Genomic DNA, 14231 nt, shown 5'->3' with positions numbered 1-14231 from the left:
GATGATCACTGCATCTATTGTACTTTATTATACCTAAGTGCTGCCTTTATCTATTTTTTTAAGCACCAGGGAAAGTTGTGACTAAGTAATGTGAGTACAGCGCCCTGACTTTTTAAAATAATCATCTTATACTCAAAATGTTTAATGCAAGTGCGTGTGTTTGTTTTTGTATATGTGGGTGTTTCTCTGAGAACTACTTTTGTATTTTTTATTTTGTATTGCTATTACTATGTATTACTATTCTGGCCAGTATTCAATGCTGCAGCCCTCCTGAACCCTGCGAATGTGCAGCAAATCCTAAACAGGATTCGCTGCACATGGAGAAAAAAAATCATTGAATACTCCCCTATTCTGTATGCATAACATTAACTTGTTGTTGTTAATTGTATCTATTTCTGAGTGTACTTTGTATGTATTAATAGGTTTAGTTCAGGCATGTCCAAACTGTGGCCCTCCAGCTGTTGTGAAACTACACCTCCCAGCATGCCTTGCCATAGTTTTAGCATTCCCTAATAGCAAAACTTTAGCAAGGCATGATGGGACTTGTAGTTTCACAACAGCTGGGGGGACATAGTTTGGACATGCCTGGTTTAAGTTTATACACATACATTTGGATTTAATAGTAATAATAACCTATACATTTGGTTTTATTGCAAGATATAAAATAATAATATAATTAGGTTTAATTTGATTTAATGTTAGATCGAAACCGTACTCAATGGTGTTTTAATGCTGATACATGATTACATTTTATGTCTTTAAAACATTAATAAAAAAAAAGTTTTAAACAAAAAAAACTGTTTTTTTTTGGCTAGTATTGATATGATTTTACATACATATAAACGTCTGTGTTCACATAAATTTACTACATTTCCACAAGTATGTGGACCCCTGAACAACAGTGCTTCGTTAACCTTGAGTGCCAACACTGCTGTGAGAGATATCCGCTAAAAATGCCAGTGTCGCTCAGCGCAACTCTTTTTTTTTGGGTGCAATATTTAAGTAAACTTCAATAGGTCCACCTTATATGATTGACATCAGTGCCAGATTAAGCCTTCGGGGGGCCCAGGGCACTTTAGACAGGGGAGCCCCCTTGCACTTGTCAGTACTGGCCGCAAACTGCATGGGGGAATATTACACTGTCAAAACACAGAGTAAAGGCAGTATAAACTTGGTCAATGGGTAACTTTAGGGGATATATATATATATATATATATATATATATATACACACACTCACACATACATACATACCACATGAAAAGCCTTTGTTTGTCCCTCTGCACCTTACTCTGTGGGAGACCTCACAGTCCCAGTGCTACCTCTGATTAAAAACCCTCCCATGACTAGGCTGCTGCTGTTATCCATGGGCCTGAGAAGCATGTAATGTGCTCCACCAATCAGAGCTCAGCACAAACGTCTCAGTCTCTGCCCTCTGGTGCAAAGTGTCATCAGACTTAGTCAACTCCCAGTAATGCACTGCACACTTGGCTCCCGATGCTCAGCACCATTAATCATTGTCACATTGGCAGATAGGTGAAGCTGCAGCACTACCCCACTCCCATGCACAAAACCTTTAGCTAGAATTTTTTTTTTAAAATACATGCCAACCACAGGGGGGCCCTAGCTAGAGGGGGGCCCAGGGGCACTGACCCCTTGTGCCCCCATTATAATCCAGGACTGATTGACATGCGTTACAGGTACAAAAAGTCGATTTAAAAAGTAGACTGCGCTAAAGGTCAAAAGGTACAAAAGGTAAAAATATTATAGTGGTCAACAATTTTTTTAATCATTTACCATCCATGTGGACGCAACAGGGGACAAGATTAACAAAAGGGGACATGTTACTCTAAGGGGGGGGGGGGGGTAAAATTCTGTGTCAAACTTTTGTACATCTGGACCTTTTCAGGTACGTATCTTTTACATGTCAACTTAATCACGCAGTTGCCCCTTGAATTTTATCAATAGGTCATCAACCTAATTATGGATGACCCTTTCAGAGCATTACTCAAACACTGGGAGGGCTACAATTTTTAATACATGTTCAAAATTCCTGGTTTTCACATTGACCACATTCCCTATATATATTTGTTAGCGCTCTGGAGACTGGCGAGCATAAACAAGTTCTAGCATCACTGTCATATCGGTACATTTAGTTCAAATGAGCTCAAGACCTTTGAAAATTAGAACTGTATGTTTTTGATAATATGTCAAGTACAGACAGCAGTACTGTACATTGTGTATTTAAATAAACAATTATATAAAATGTGAAACAGCTGTTTAAACACATACATGCACATATTTGATATATAGTCAAAAAATTTCAATGTAGCTTGTAATATCTTTCCTATAGGGCCACCGTACTCCAGGAATACAGGACTTGCCATGCTGAAGCGTATTTTAAATTCCTTGAAAAGTTTCCTGCCTAAGCGTAAGCTCTACCCAAATAACATAAAACGATTATGTGTCATCATCTTGATACAAGCAAGCCTAATTGTCAGTGTGCCTCTCCAGATTTTTCATAACTGATTAAACATACACAAATACATTGTAGAGTCCTGACACAGTTATGAGCAGCTACAAACAGACAGCCAAAGGGAAAGTGTTTTACATGAGAGCACATAAGAGCCATACAATTGCTCTATCAGAAGTAAAGGAACTGCTAACATCTCAAAATAAGAACGGGCACGTATATAATATTTTTGTCATTTAAGCAAAGACATTTATTAAGTGAATGTATAGGTAGACCTAGTTCTCCTGGCTACCTGCATCTCCAACAGCATGTATAGGAATGCCCCAAAACTACCTACTACACCCACCCAATGTGTAGGTACAATACATATACAAATTCCATTTAAACTTGAGAAATCTGTATACAAGCAACCACTAAGGGGTTTGGTACAAAATAATGTTATTTGGGATCCCAAAGGCCAAAATATTTAGTGTTCCCGCTAGGCTGTTTTAGCGGGGCGCTGAGCCCTGCCCGGTTTTTAAAGGGCAAAATGCGCCCTGACCCTCTAGCAGCGCCCCGCTAAAACAGCCTGGTACCTGCCCAACTCGTTGCACGGGGAAGCCCAGCGCCGCCTTAGACGGCGATGCCCGGCGCTTCCCCAGCATCAAGGCACCTTCCCCCTGTGGTGACAGCATCTTCTGCGCGGCCGGGCCCGCCCCCTTTAGTGATGCCGGCGGCCCGCCCCGCCCCCTTTTAGTGACGCCGGCGGCCCGGCCCGCCCACTTTAGTGAAGTCGGCGGCCCGGCCCGCCCACTTTAGTGATGTCGGCGGCCCGGCCCGCCCATTTTAGTGACGTCGGCGGCCCGGCCCGCCCACTTTAGTGACGTCGGCGGTCCGGGACCTCCCACAAGTGTGCCGTTGGCGGCCCCGGACCGCCCCCCGGCGCCCTGCCCGGCACAATTTCTAGAGTGAACACTAATATTGTATAATATTTTTATCTTACCCCTACTCAGTATATTACCATATTGAATGGCAATGTCAATAAACAACTGCCTGCATAATACAAAGGCTTTACTGAAAGAAACATAACTGCACCAATGAGTGAAGTAGAAGTATCAAGAGGGTGTTCATAAATCAGTAAGGTAGAAACTCCTTTAAATTGGTTAAATGGAATGTGTTATTGGTACACCAGAACAGGAGCCTAAAAGTATTGAAGAATGGCAATATAAAAGTATTCAGGAAGCAAGAAATAATACCTTAGAGGCTCGGAAAGACTACAGGATAGTTCTGATGTTTGAGACTGAAGAGACACTGTGAGCTTAGAGAAAAAGCTGAAAGAAGAGAAGACATCACTGAAGGTTAGTGCATGTATAGATTTATCTATTCCAGAAGCACAAAAGTTGTGTATGTTGTAAATGGTTTCTTATGTACAAAAATAACATACTATTTCAATTACATTATGCAACACTGAAAAAAGTTGTGCTACTAGAACTAGACATCTTTCCTATCGGCCTACTGGACTGGTAACCGTTAACAGTCCAGTAGACCATTAGAAAAGATGTCTATCTATATACTAGATAAAATAGAAAAAAATCTTACCTCAAACTAACATTATATTAATAGTTAAATTTGTATGTATGTGTATAGTAATATTTAGGTACCAGAAGTACACTAGTGCTGTTGTTATCTATTTCTTGCGTCATTACTCACAATGTTTACTTACATTTATATTGTATTACATATATCGGTACTTGTGAGTTATCCGGGCGTCCGATTTTTAAATCGGGTCGGATCGGGACATCACATCGCATCGCATGCGACCATCGGATGCGATGCGATGCGATGACCCGATTTTTCCATAGGAATCAATGTTAAAATGGACTGAGTCCATTTTAACATGGAATTCAATGGGAAAAAGGGTCCTTTTCATACCCCTACTATCCAAGTGGGCATGGAGTTGGATATAAACCTGTGGCGAGCGTAGCGAGCCACCGCGCCAGAAGCGTGGCGAGGGGACACAGAATACCGTCCCCTCGCGGGGCTCGCTTCGCTCGCCACGCTTCGGGCTCGGTGGCTCGCTACGCTCGCCACAGGTTTATATCCAACTCCATGCCCACTTGGATAGTAGGGGTATGAAAAGGACCCCTTTTTCCATAGGAATCATTTTAACATTGATTCCTATGGAAAAATCGGGTCATCGCATCCGATGGTCGCATGCGATGCGATGCGATATCGCATCGCATCTGATTGTATGCCTTAACTTAAGGCATACAATCAAAAAATCGGACGCCCGGATAACTCACAAGTACCCATATATCAAATTTATATTTTTGAAATTAAGTAAAAAAAAAAACAGGAAATCTGGATGCTATAAAAAGAAAAATTTCCAAAAATGATATTTTAGAATTAAAAATAAATGCTCATTGCGAAATTTCAAATTTAAATTTATGTTCAAAATCTCAAAATTCAAATTTAAATCTATGAACAAAAACCTTTATCCAGAAAGTTTCATAAAAAAGGCTGATAATTACGGCGATCTAGTAACAATGTCATATACACAACAACTATTACTTCGAATTTGCTTAGCACAGCCATTTTGAAGAGCACTACAAAAATGTCTGGAGCAGCATGGGAAAGAAATGGATAATTTTTAAATGTCAGGCAAGTTGCAAAATAAATTCATACCCAGAAATCCTTAACCCCTTCCCGACATTGCCTTTTTTGTTAATTTTTTTTTTTTTTTCCTCCTTGCGTTCAAATAAGCGTAACTTTTTTAATTTTCCGGCTATATAGACACATGAGGGCTTTTTTTTGCGGGACAAGTTGTACTTTGTAATGGTACCATTTACTATACCGTATAATATTCTGGGGAATCAGGAAATAATTCAATGTGGGGTAAAAAAAAAAAAAAACGCCATTCCACAATTTTGCGCTGGTTACGGTTTTTTTGGAGTTCATAGTTCGTTTAAAATGATGGGTTATCTTTATTCTATGGGTCGTTACGATTCTGGTGATACCAAACTTATATAGTTTTCGTTATGTTTTACCACTAAAAAAAAAAATAGCAACTTTTACGTTTTTTCTAATTTGCGTCGCGTCGCCATGTTCTGCGGCTTATAACTTTTTTATTTTTCCACCTACGGACCTGGGTGAGGGCTCATTTTTTGCGGGCTGAAGTGTACTTTTTAATTAATACCATTATGGGATATGGGCGACTTTCTGATCTCTTTTAGTTATTTTTTTTTGGGTACGCGATGCGACCAAAAAACGTAGTTTTGGCGTTTGGAATTATTTTCCGTTTACGCCTTTAACCGTGCGGGATAACTAATGTTATATTTTAATAGATCGGACTTTTAGGAACGCGGCGATACCAAATATGTTTATTTTTTTTATTTTTTATTTATTTTTATTTGTGAAATGGGGAAAGGGGGGTGATTTGAACTTTTAATATTTTTTTATTTTTTTATTTTTTTTTAAACTTATTTTTTTTTTTTTTTTTACTTTTACTACAAGGCCCCCTAGTGTACTTGACCACTAGGGGGCGCGATCGCCTGTACTAGGTTCAGCCATAGAGCTCTATGGCTGAACATAGTGATTTTCAGCACTTTCTATTACATCCTGCCTCAGGCATTAGACCCCTGGCTACCATGGCAACCGATCGGCACCCTCCGATCTCGCCGCGGGGGGCCCCGATCGGCGCCGGAGGGGGGCGCCCCCCCTCCGATCAGCTATTTAAGCACTGCGGGCGCTTTGCCCGCGGTGCTTAAAGGGTTAAACGGCCACGATCGGCGAACTCGCCGCTCGTGGCCGTGAGAGCAGGTGCCTGGCTGTAATATACAGCCATTACCTGCTCTCTTTCAAGCCAGCTCACTCCGTGAGCTGGCTTGATTCCCCCGCAACCGACATATGACGTAAATGTACGTCATATGTCGGGAAGGGGTTAACTTTGAAATATACCAATACCTGTAATGCCTAGCTAGGTTCAATCTAAGATGATGTTTTGGGTTGTGTCTGTATGACCGTTATACTCCTAGAATATGCAGGGCCGCCAAGAGAAATCCTGGGCCCCGGTACAACAACTTCCTGGGGCCCCACGGACTAAACTCCCCGCGGACCCATTGTTACACCACTGCTTACAAGGTGGATACAGGGACAAAGATTTACACCATAATGCCTATTACACATATCACACACCCATTACATATTATACCACATGCCATAATGCTCATTACACGTTATGCCACACACCGTAGTGGGAAGTACACATTATGCCATACACCGTAATACCTATTACATATTTTACCACATGCTATTATGCCCATTACATGTTATTCCACACACCATAATGCTCCTTGCATATTAGGGGGTTAGCATTCTCGTTGCCATGGGATTAACCTGCTCTGCAAGGGGATCACATTCTCTGCCAGGGGTTAACATGCTCTTTGGCATGGCATTAACCTGCTCTGCCAGGAGGTACATGCTCTGCCAGGGGTTAACATGCTCGTTGCCATGGATTAACATGCTCTGCCATTGGCTACATGCTTTGCCAGGGGTTAACATGCTCGTTGTCATGGAGTTACAGTACATTCTCTGCCAGGGGTTACATGCTGACTTCCAGAGTTGGATCTCAGCCCCAGCAGCATGCAGGGAGGCAGCAGACACAGAGCAACCAGCCACCCACCTTCCATCTTGAAACACAGTGACCTGGACATCGGTGGCACCTGCTGCTGCTGGTGGCGGCTGGGATAGGAATGTGGGGAGTAGGGTGGGCTGCGATTCTGCGGAGTGGGTGGTACTACCATGGAAGGTGGCCTGTCTCTGACCCAGTTCCTCCCAGCACCCAGGGACTACCTTCCCTAAGTATCCTCCTGTCGCGGAGCAACGGTAAACTCCTGTCACATGGCTGGCTCTCAGCAGGCCCTGGAGTGCCTCAAAAGGACCTCTGTGATGCTGCTGCCCCCATGCAGGCCCACGTCTGCCCACATCCGCAATCCCAATGCCGCCGCTGAACAGCTGACTCCGGCACACTCAGACCCACCAAATAAAAAAAGAACTGTGTGTCCAGACCAGGGCCCCACTGACAGGCCCGGGCCCGGGTAAAGTGTACCTGCTTTCCCCCCCTCTCGGCACCCCTGAGAATATGGAATCATGTTACCGAGACATGCATCTACATGTATGTAATCAAAGACCAATACATGCACATTAAGGCTGATGAGTTGATTTATGAAATGTTAGTTAGAGATAAAGTGAAGTTACTCATAGCAACCCATCAGTTTCTGCCTAATTTATAGAACACATTCTGTAAAATGACAGCCGATTGGTTGGTGCTATATCTCTCTCCAATATTTGATAAATATTCCCCTAAGGATGTGTAACATATGTCAATGTGCCATACACAAAAGACAACATGAATAACAATCGGACATGTGATGAATAACTAGATTTATATATTTTAATTGGGTAGTGTTTCATAACTAAATATTGAAGTACCACTTGTCCATTCAGTATACATGTACATTAACGCATAGAAACCGAGCAGCAATAAGACTATAACTAGAGCTAGTTATGAAATGAAACCAAATATGCAGTTACTGTATCTACATAATATTGTCCAATAATATTTTATAACCCCAATTCATTTCACAACCACTAGTGCTAAGCATTCATTGTTATTTTATTAGAATCAGCACATAAACATGTATTGGTTATATAATGTCATCCCATTAAAAATGACTACAGCATAGTTATAGTATTTAATAATGCCTGTGAATTGAAAAGGACCATACTAGGGTTGGCACACAAATGACACACTCTACCATGCATCCTGGCATGACAAGTATGTGTTGGTCATGATTACCTAGCTCTTTCCACTTGCAAACTTTAGTCTAGGTTTGGGTACAGTCCAAGGGCCAATACGAGAGACAGCTCAATACATTTTCGGGTAACTGCCGAGATGATGAGCATTAGTTTCTCACTGTATTGTAATATAATTGTATTGGGAGAGAAAATCCCCAAGATTTCCCATTCAGCCATTAGTGGCAATCAATTTAATTGGTATGTAGCTTCCAAAAGCGCATTATGAGTGGACAATCCCACATGCAATGTATAAATGTTGCATTTGGGCAGGTGTCAGAGATGCCTATAACGTATCTCCTATGTGGGGAAAGTTACCCATTATTATATATGTTGTAAAACATCTCTCTGTACATTGGAATGGGTAATGTCTTCCATGAATACTGAAAGGAATGTAAAAGGTGTTTCAGTGTAAATTGGGAGATTTGTTGAGACCTTGTTTCACTCACAAATAAAATATATTTCTGTGTATTTCATGTGTTTGATGAGCTTATACATCATAAATGCATGATACCTCAAGATACCTCATTCAAATATAAAAATATTCCAAAATGCGGAATAATCCGTTATCCAAAATTCTTCTTGTCCCGAGCATTTTGGATAAGGGATACTCAACCTGTAATATGTTCCAGAAAATCCTGTCTATGACAATGTACAAACTATAGCAGGTGTTGGGGAAAGAAGGACTGGTCAATATCGGTTTTAGTATTGTTATTAGTGGTATGTATCCAGTCTCTGATATATCTGTTTATCCCAGCCTGATTATAAAAATTTAAATTTGTCAAATTCACTCTCCCGTTACAAACGGGTTGTTGGAGTTTTAATAGACTGATGCGGGGTCGCTTGTTTTTCCAAATAAACTTGTGGAACGTGGTGTTAATGTATTTCTCATCTGAAGTAGACAACAGGACTTGTAACATTTGCACTGGGTAGAGAAGTTTTGGGAATGTTATCATTTTAAGCCAATGGAAACGATCTAAGTAGGAAAGCATAAGGTGTTTCAATTTCTCTGTTTCCTCTATGGCAGTTTTTAGTGTTTTTGTAATACTGAGTCTGTGTTAGTCATCCATGTGTTTTGGAATGTATATTCCATGGAATTTGATAACACTCGATGGCCACCATTTTTGGCAACCTCCTGCCCAATGGGGATGTGTTTGGAGGCCCAAGAAAAGGCCCTGAGACTAAAGCTGGGTACACATATGTACAATTTCATTTTTCTTGCGACCGTTCGTTCGACCGAATACACGTTCGACCGTCCAAAACCTACGACCGTTCAGCGCGTACACATATGTACAATTTTACTTGCGACGTCCGATGTACTCCCGTCCAAACAATCGCAAGAAGAAGTATATGAGAGACCCTGTAACCCTTTGCCTGCTGTTTTAACTAATGTGTGTTTAATGCCTCACTGCCCAACACTTTAGAGGCATCACTTTAAGACATTAATCAATGTTGAAGTTTTAATAGAGTGTGCTGGAAGCTCTTTGCAGGGCACCATAACACACTATTAAAACTTCAACATTGATTAATGTCTTAAAGTGATGCCTCTAAAGTGTTGGGCAGTGAGGCATTAAACACACATTAGTTAAAACAGCAGGCAAAGGGTTACAGGGTCTCTCATAATGCAGCATACCACCGTGCTTTGTCAAACTGTCAAGCATATCGATCGAACATGCGTACACACTTCACTTTTGTTCCGATATGGAGCCGTCCTGTCGGATTAAATATTAAGCAGCAAAGAACCTTCGACCGACCGACCGTGGACGGCCAAGAGCGTTTTTGGCCGTTTATCGATCGCACAGCAGCAATTGGGACAGCGTACACACCTATACAATCGAACGGCCGTTTGCCCCCAGATTGGAAGAACGGCCCGACGATTGTATATATGTGTACCTAGCTTTATCCTGATTAATGGAAGAGCCTGAAACCATGCTGTATTCCTCAATTTTATGCAGAGTAGACTGAAGTGTAGCCTCCGGGTTTGTTAAGTATAAAAGTAAGTCTGCAAAGGGTATTACTATGTTTTTTTACGATCCCATCCATATCCCCTGAAAAGTGGGCCATGATTGAAGGAGCCTGAGAAGGGGATCGAGTGCAAAACGCAAGGTTAACCGGAAATAAAGAGAGGAGAGAGGACAACCCCTGCCTCACAACCTGGAGATCATAACAGAGTGCCTCCACTCCCCATTTATGACAAATGATGTGGAGAGAGTAGCATACAGATATCGAAATAATTATCTGAATTCTCCTCCAAACACCCAGATTTCAAACATCCGCTGGAGATGTCAAATGCTTTCTAAGCATCAATGCTAAGAAGCATAGTGGGTGTGTTGGGTACGTTATGTGAAGCTTGTATCACAGCGGCTAGAGCCGTGCGGATCCCTATCACAGAGTACCTATCATGTGTAAAAACAAGCTGATGGTGAGTTACTGTAGTATGGATGGTAAGATAGATTAAATGTGGTTAGCCATAATTTTGGATAGGATTTTCAAGTCCTTTTTGAGCAGGGTGATGGGTCCGCATGAAGATACCAGCTCTAAGTATCTATCTGTTTTTTTTTTTTAGAAGTATCGTGTGTGACCCCGTAAAGTTGGGAAATGGAATTTGGTCCCTGTTTATCCATTTATATAAAAGTGTGAGGATCGGAACTATATGAGGTTTTAAAATTTTAAAATATTCCCCCATGTAGCCATCTGGTCCTGGGTATTTCCCATTGGGAAGTTGTGAAATAACCCTGGAAACCTCAATCTCTTCGAGTTCTTTGTTAAGATAGTCTCTTTGGTCTGCCATAAGTCTGGGTAAGTTGGCTTCCTTCTATAGTCAGTCATGTAAGCAGTCGTCTGTTGTAGTGACAGTGTATAGGGTAGTATAGGAAGATTGGAATTGGGAAAGAATTGTCATGTGTACTTTTTGTGTGGCGTTGGCTCTTGGTCTTGATGTGATTTTTAGCCTTGTATCCCTTGGTCATGTTTGCCAACTAGGGGCCCGCCTTGTTACCCCACTGGTAATAGCAGTTGGTCATAAATCCAACCTGACATTGGGCATTGGCCAACAAAACCTTTCCATTGATTGGTGTTTTTGTTTATAATCAAGAAAAGCGGGATCTGTGGGTTGTTGGACATAATTCTGATATGCTTTGGATACCGAATGGTGTAGGGAGTCTTTTTCATCTATATTCTCTACATTTCTGGATTGATATGCTAGTATATGCCCCCTCAGGACTGCTTAAGAAGTGGCCCAGAATAAGGCCGGGTCCTCCCAATGTTCAAGGTCATCGTCTGTAAATTCCTGCCATTTATTTTGAAGAAATTGGGTGAAGTGTTCAGATTTAGATAAGGTTGATGGGAATCTCAAATATCTCAAATATAGGGTCGTACTCTCATTATGTTTAGAGTTAGGGTGTGCAGTCCATACCCCCTCTATGTTCTATGTTGACATGTAATTTGACTGCCTTCATTTTTGGTACTCTTTCAGATGGTATTACATATTATTTTCTGACAAGTGTAGGGTACGCATTGAGTGCCAGGTTATGTACCAACCTTAACACCAGTGATATTAATTGACAATTCAGTTTCAGAATGTGTTTAATGTGTCACTTAGAAATGTTCTGTGAGGCTTAGTTTAGGGCAGTGGTCCTCAAACTGTGTACCATGGGGTGCCTTGGAGGACTTGCAGGGGTGCCCTGTATTGGTGATCCATTACTCATTAAAATTACTTTATGACCAATGTAATAGGCAAATTGTTGACAAACAGAAGTTAATCCTGTCCTCCTTCACATAACTGGCCTTGAGGAATAGAAGTGAACACAATTTACTTATTTTCTCAATAAGAAACTTTTCAGGTAGGGGTACCATGAAAAATGTTCTGATACTTAGGGGTGCCGTGATTGAAAAAAGTTTGGGAACCTCTGGTTTACGGGGGTCATCATATTAATTGTTGCATAAACTATAAGAAATATAGTAATGATACATTGCTGCAATTTTCTGGGTCTCTTAAACTTTTAAATTAGCAATGTCGTAAATTAAAAAAGAAAAAAGGAGGCTTTGCCTTTGAGCCTTCTATTACTTCTATAGCAATAGCTACGGTTTTACTGCAAGCACAGGTATGATTTAATAGAACTTGTGTGACAGCGAGATGGTTTTATTAAGAAAGATACCGTGGGAAGAATGAAAGTGGGGGATATATCCAAACATTCGTATCTGAAATGAGATTGTCATTGCGAGATAGGACGTAGTTGGAGGAGAATTTCTGAGCGACATTATTATGTAAGATACTGGTGATTGTGGCACGCAGTGTTATCTTAACTGAGGTCATCTTATAAGGTTTGTAAATACACCCCTATGTGATGAAGCATTCTTATGTCCAAAGAAATAGTTATAGAAAGGAGTGACGTAAACAGATAAATAGGGTCTCGGCAGCCACAAAATCACCATGCAGCGATAGGTTGTTTAGTATGCGGGTTCTCATGCAGAGCATGCAAATTACAACTGAAAGATTCCATCTTACTCTTCAGAAAGGCGGAAAAGAAAGAAAGATCAGAGTCTGCTCCATCAAACCTGCAAATAACATAATATATATGTCAGTGTTGCCTACCCTCCCGGAATGGCCCGGAGCCTCCTGAAAATTTGGTCCCCCTCCCGGCCCCCTGGAAAGGTGGGCAACCCTCCTGTACACCGGAGACCCCCACCCCGGCATCTCCCCCACGGCAGCGTTAATTTCCTACGCTTTTCGTGGGGAGGGCTAAAGATGCCAATTTCATAATTTAGCCCCATCCCTATTCGAACACCCGCTAATTGCAGGATTTGCAGTACTAGGGGCGGGGCTTGATGACAGCTACATCAGGCCCCGCCCCCCAAAGTGCTGTTGACAGTCACCTCTCCGGGCTTCACCTGGAGAGGAGACTTTAAAAGTAGGCAACCCTCATATATGTATACAGACAAATATAGAGATGATATTTATCAGCATTTGCCAAACACATTCATACATTTATAGCACATGAAACATTTCAGGACTGACACAGTAATGAACGAACTTGGCCTGAGCTCTACAAAACAAATGACAATAAACTTCAGGTAATTCTACAAGGAAGCGAACTACAAAGCAGGGTATAGAAAGCTTGCAAAGATTATTATGCAAATTATTAGATGAAACATGCACTGCCGGTTATGGATCATCAGGTCACCAGCATTATGGTCGACAAGCATTAGGTCGACATGACTTTAGGTCAACAGGGTCATTAGGTCAACATGGGTAAGGTTGACATTGAAAAGTCGACATGGTTAATTTACAATTTTTTTTTTTTTTTTTACCAGAATGTCAACACAGTCAACAAAAACACTAAAACTTAGTGTGTGAAAATGGTAACGGTCTCTATAAATTGTGCAGAACGGAGAATTGACTGTTACTAAGCTAGCACCAACTAACATATTTTCAGTGAAGAAGAACAACTGCATAGTGCAGTAGAACTTTAAATATAGTGTTAGCTCAGTTCCAATATTTCCCTACTTTGTGTCAGCCTCTATTGTGCAGTTTCTATAAGCTTATATAAAGCAGACCAGCAGGAAATGCTTTCAGCAAGGAGGAACTTAAGAAAACCATTCAGGCATGGATATGTACACATAGAAAGCTGGCGAAAGGTGTTGCGTGCAGTAATACATTATGGAAAAGCTTTATTGGAAAAGTTTTACAACATATATATTGGTTTGATTCTCAATTTATATAAGAACACATGACATACTAAATATTTGCCATGCTGTATTAAAAAGCAGATCAATCTCATGTGATAGCTTCTGAACTGTAGAAGAAAAAGACAGAGCTAAAATATGCATAATATTAAAAGGAACAAATGAACTTAGAACAAATGAATATAAACCTACAGTTTGTGTGCATATTGTCCCTTTTAGTGGTGTCCTGCCGTGCATTCCAC

The 14231-nt window shown here is 41.1% G+C and overlaps 1 protein-coding gene across 4 annotated transcripts in view; it reads right to left on the bottom strand.

The window, feature by feature from the left end:
• Window positions 1-14231, bottom strand: part of SHROOM2 (shroom family member 2) — a 206126-nt gene that overhangs the window by 26316 nt on the left and 165579 nt on the right. For 3 of the 4 annotated variants that reach the window (XM_083172582.1, XM_083172584.1, XM_083172585.1), the window contains one exon: window positions 3708-3782. The exons of the other annotated variant lie outside the window; for it this stretch is intronic. In XM_083172582.1, the coding sequence (XP_083028708.1) occupies window positions 3708-3782 (75 nt within the window). The remainder of the gene's footprint in view (window positions 1-3707; window positions 3783-14231) is intronic. 4 annotated transcript variants of the gene reach the window in all.

This window comes from Crinia signifera, chromosome 2 (assembly GCF_055691185.1).
Source record: "Crinia signifera chromosome 2, ASM5569118v1, whole genome shotgun sequence".
Classification (NCBI taxonomy): domain Eukaryota; kingdom Metazoa; phylum Chordata; class Amphibia; order Anura; family Myobatrachidae; genus Crinia; species Crinia signifera.
Note: the sequence above shows the minus strand (reverse complement) of the source record. Positions and strands in the feature narration are given on the sequence as shown.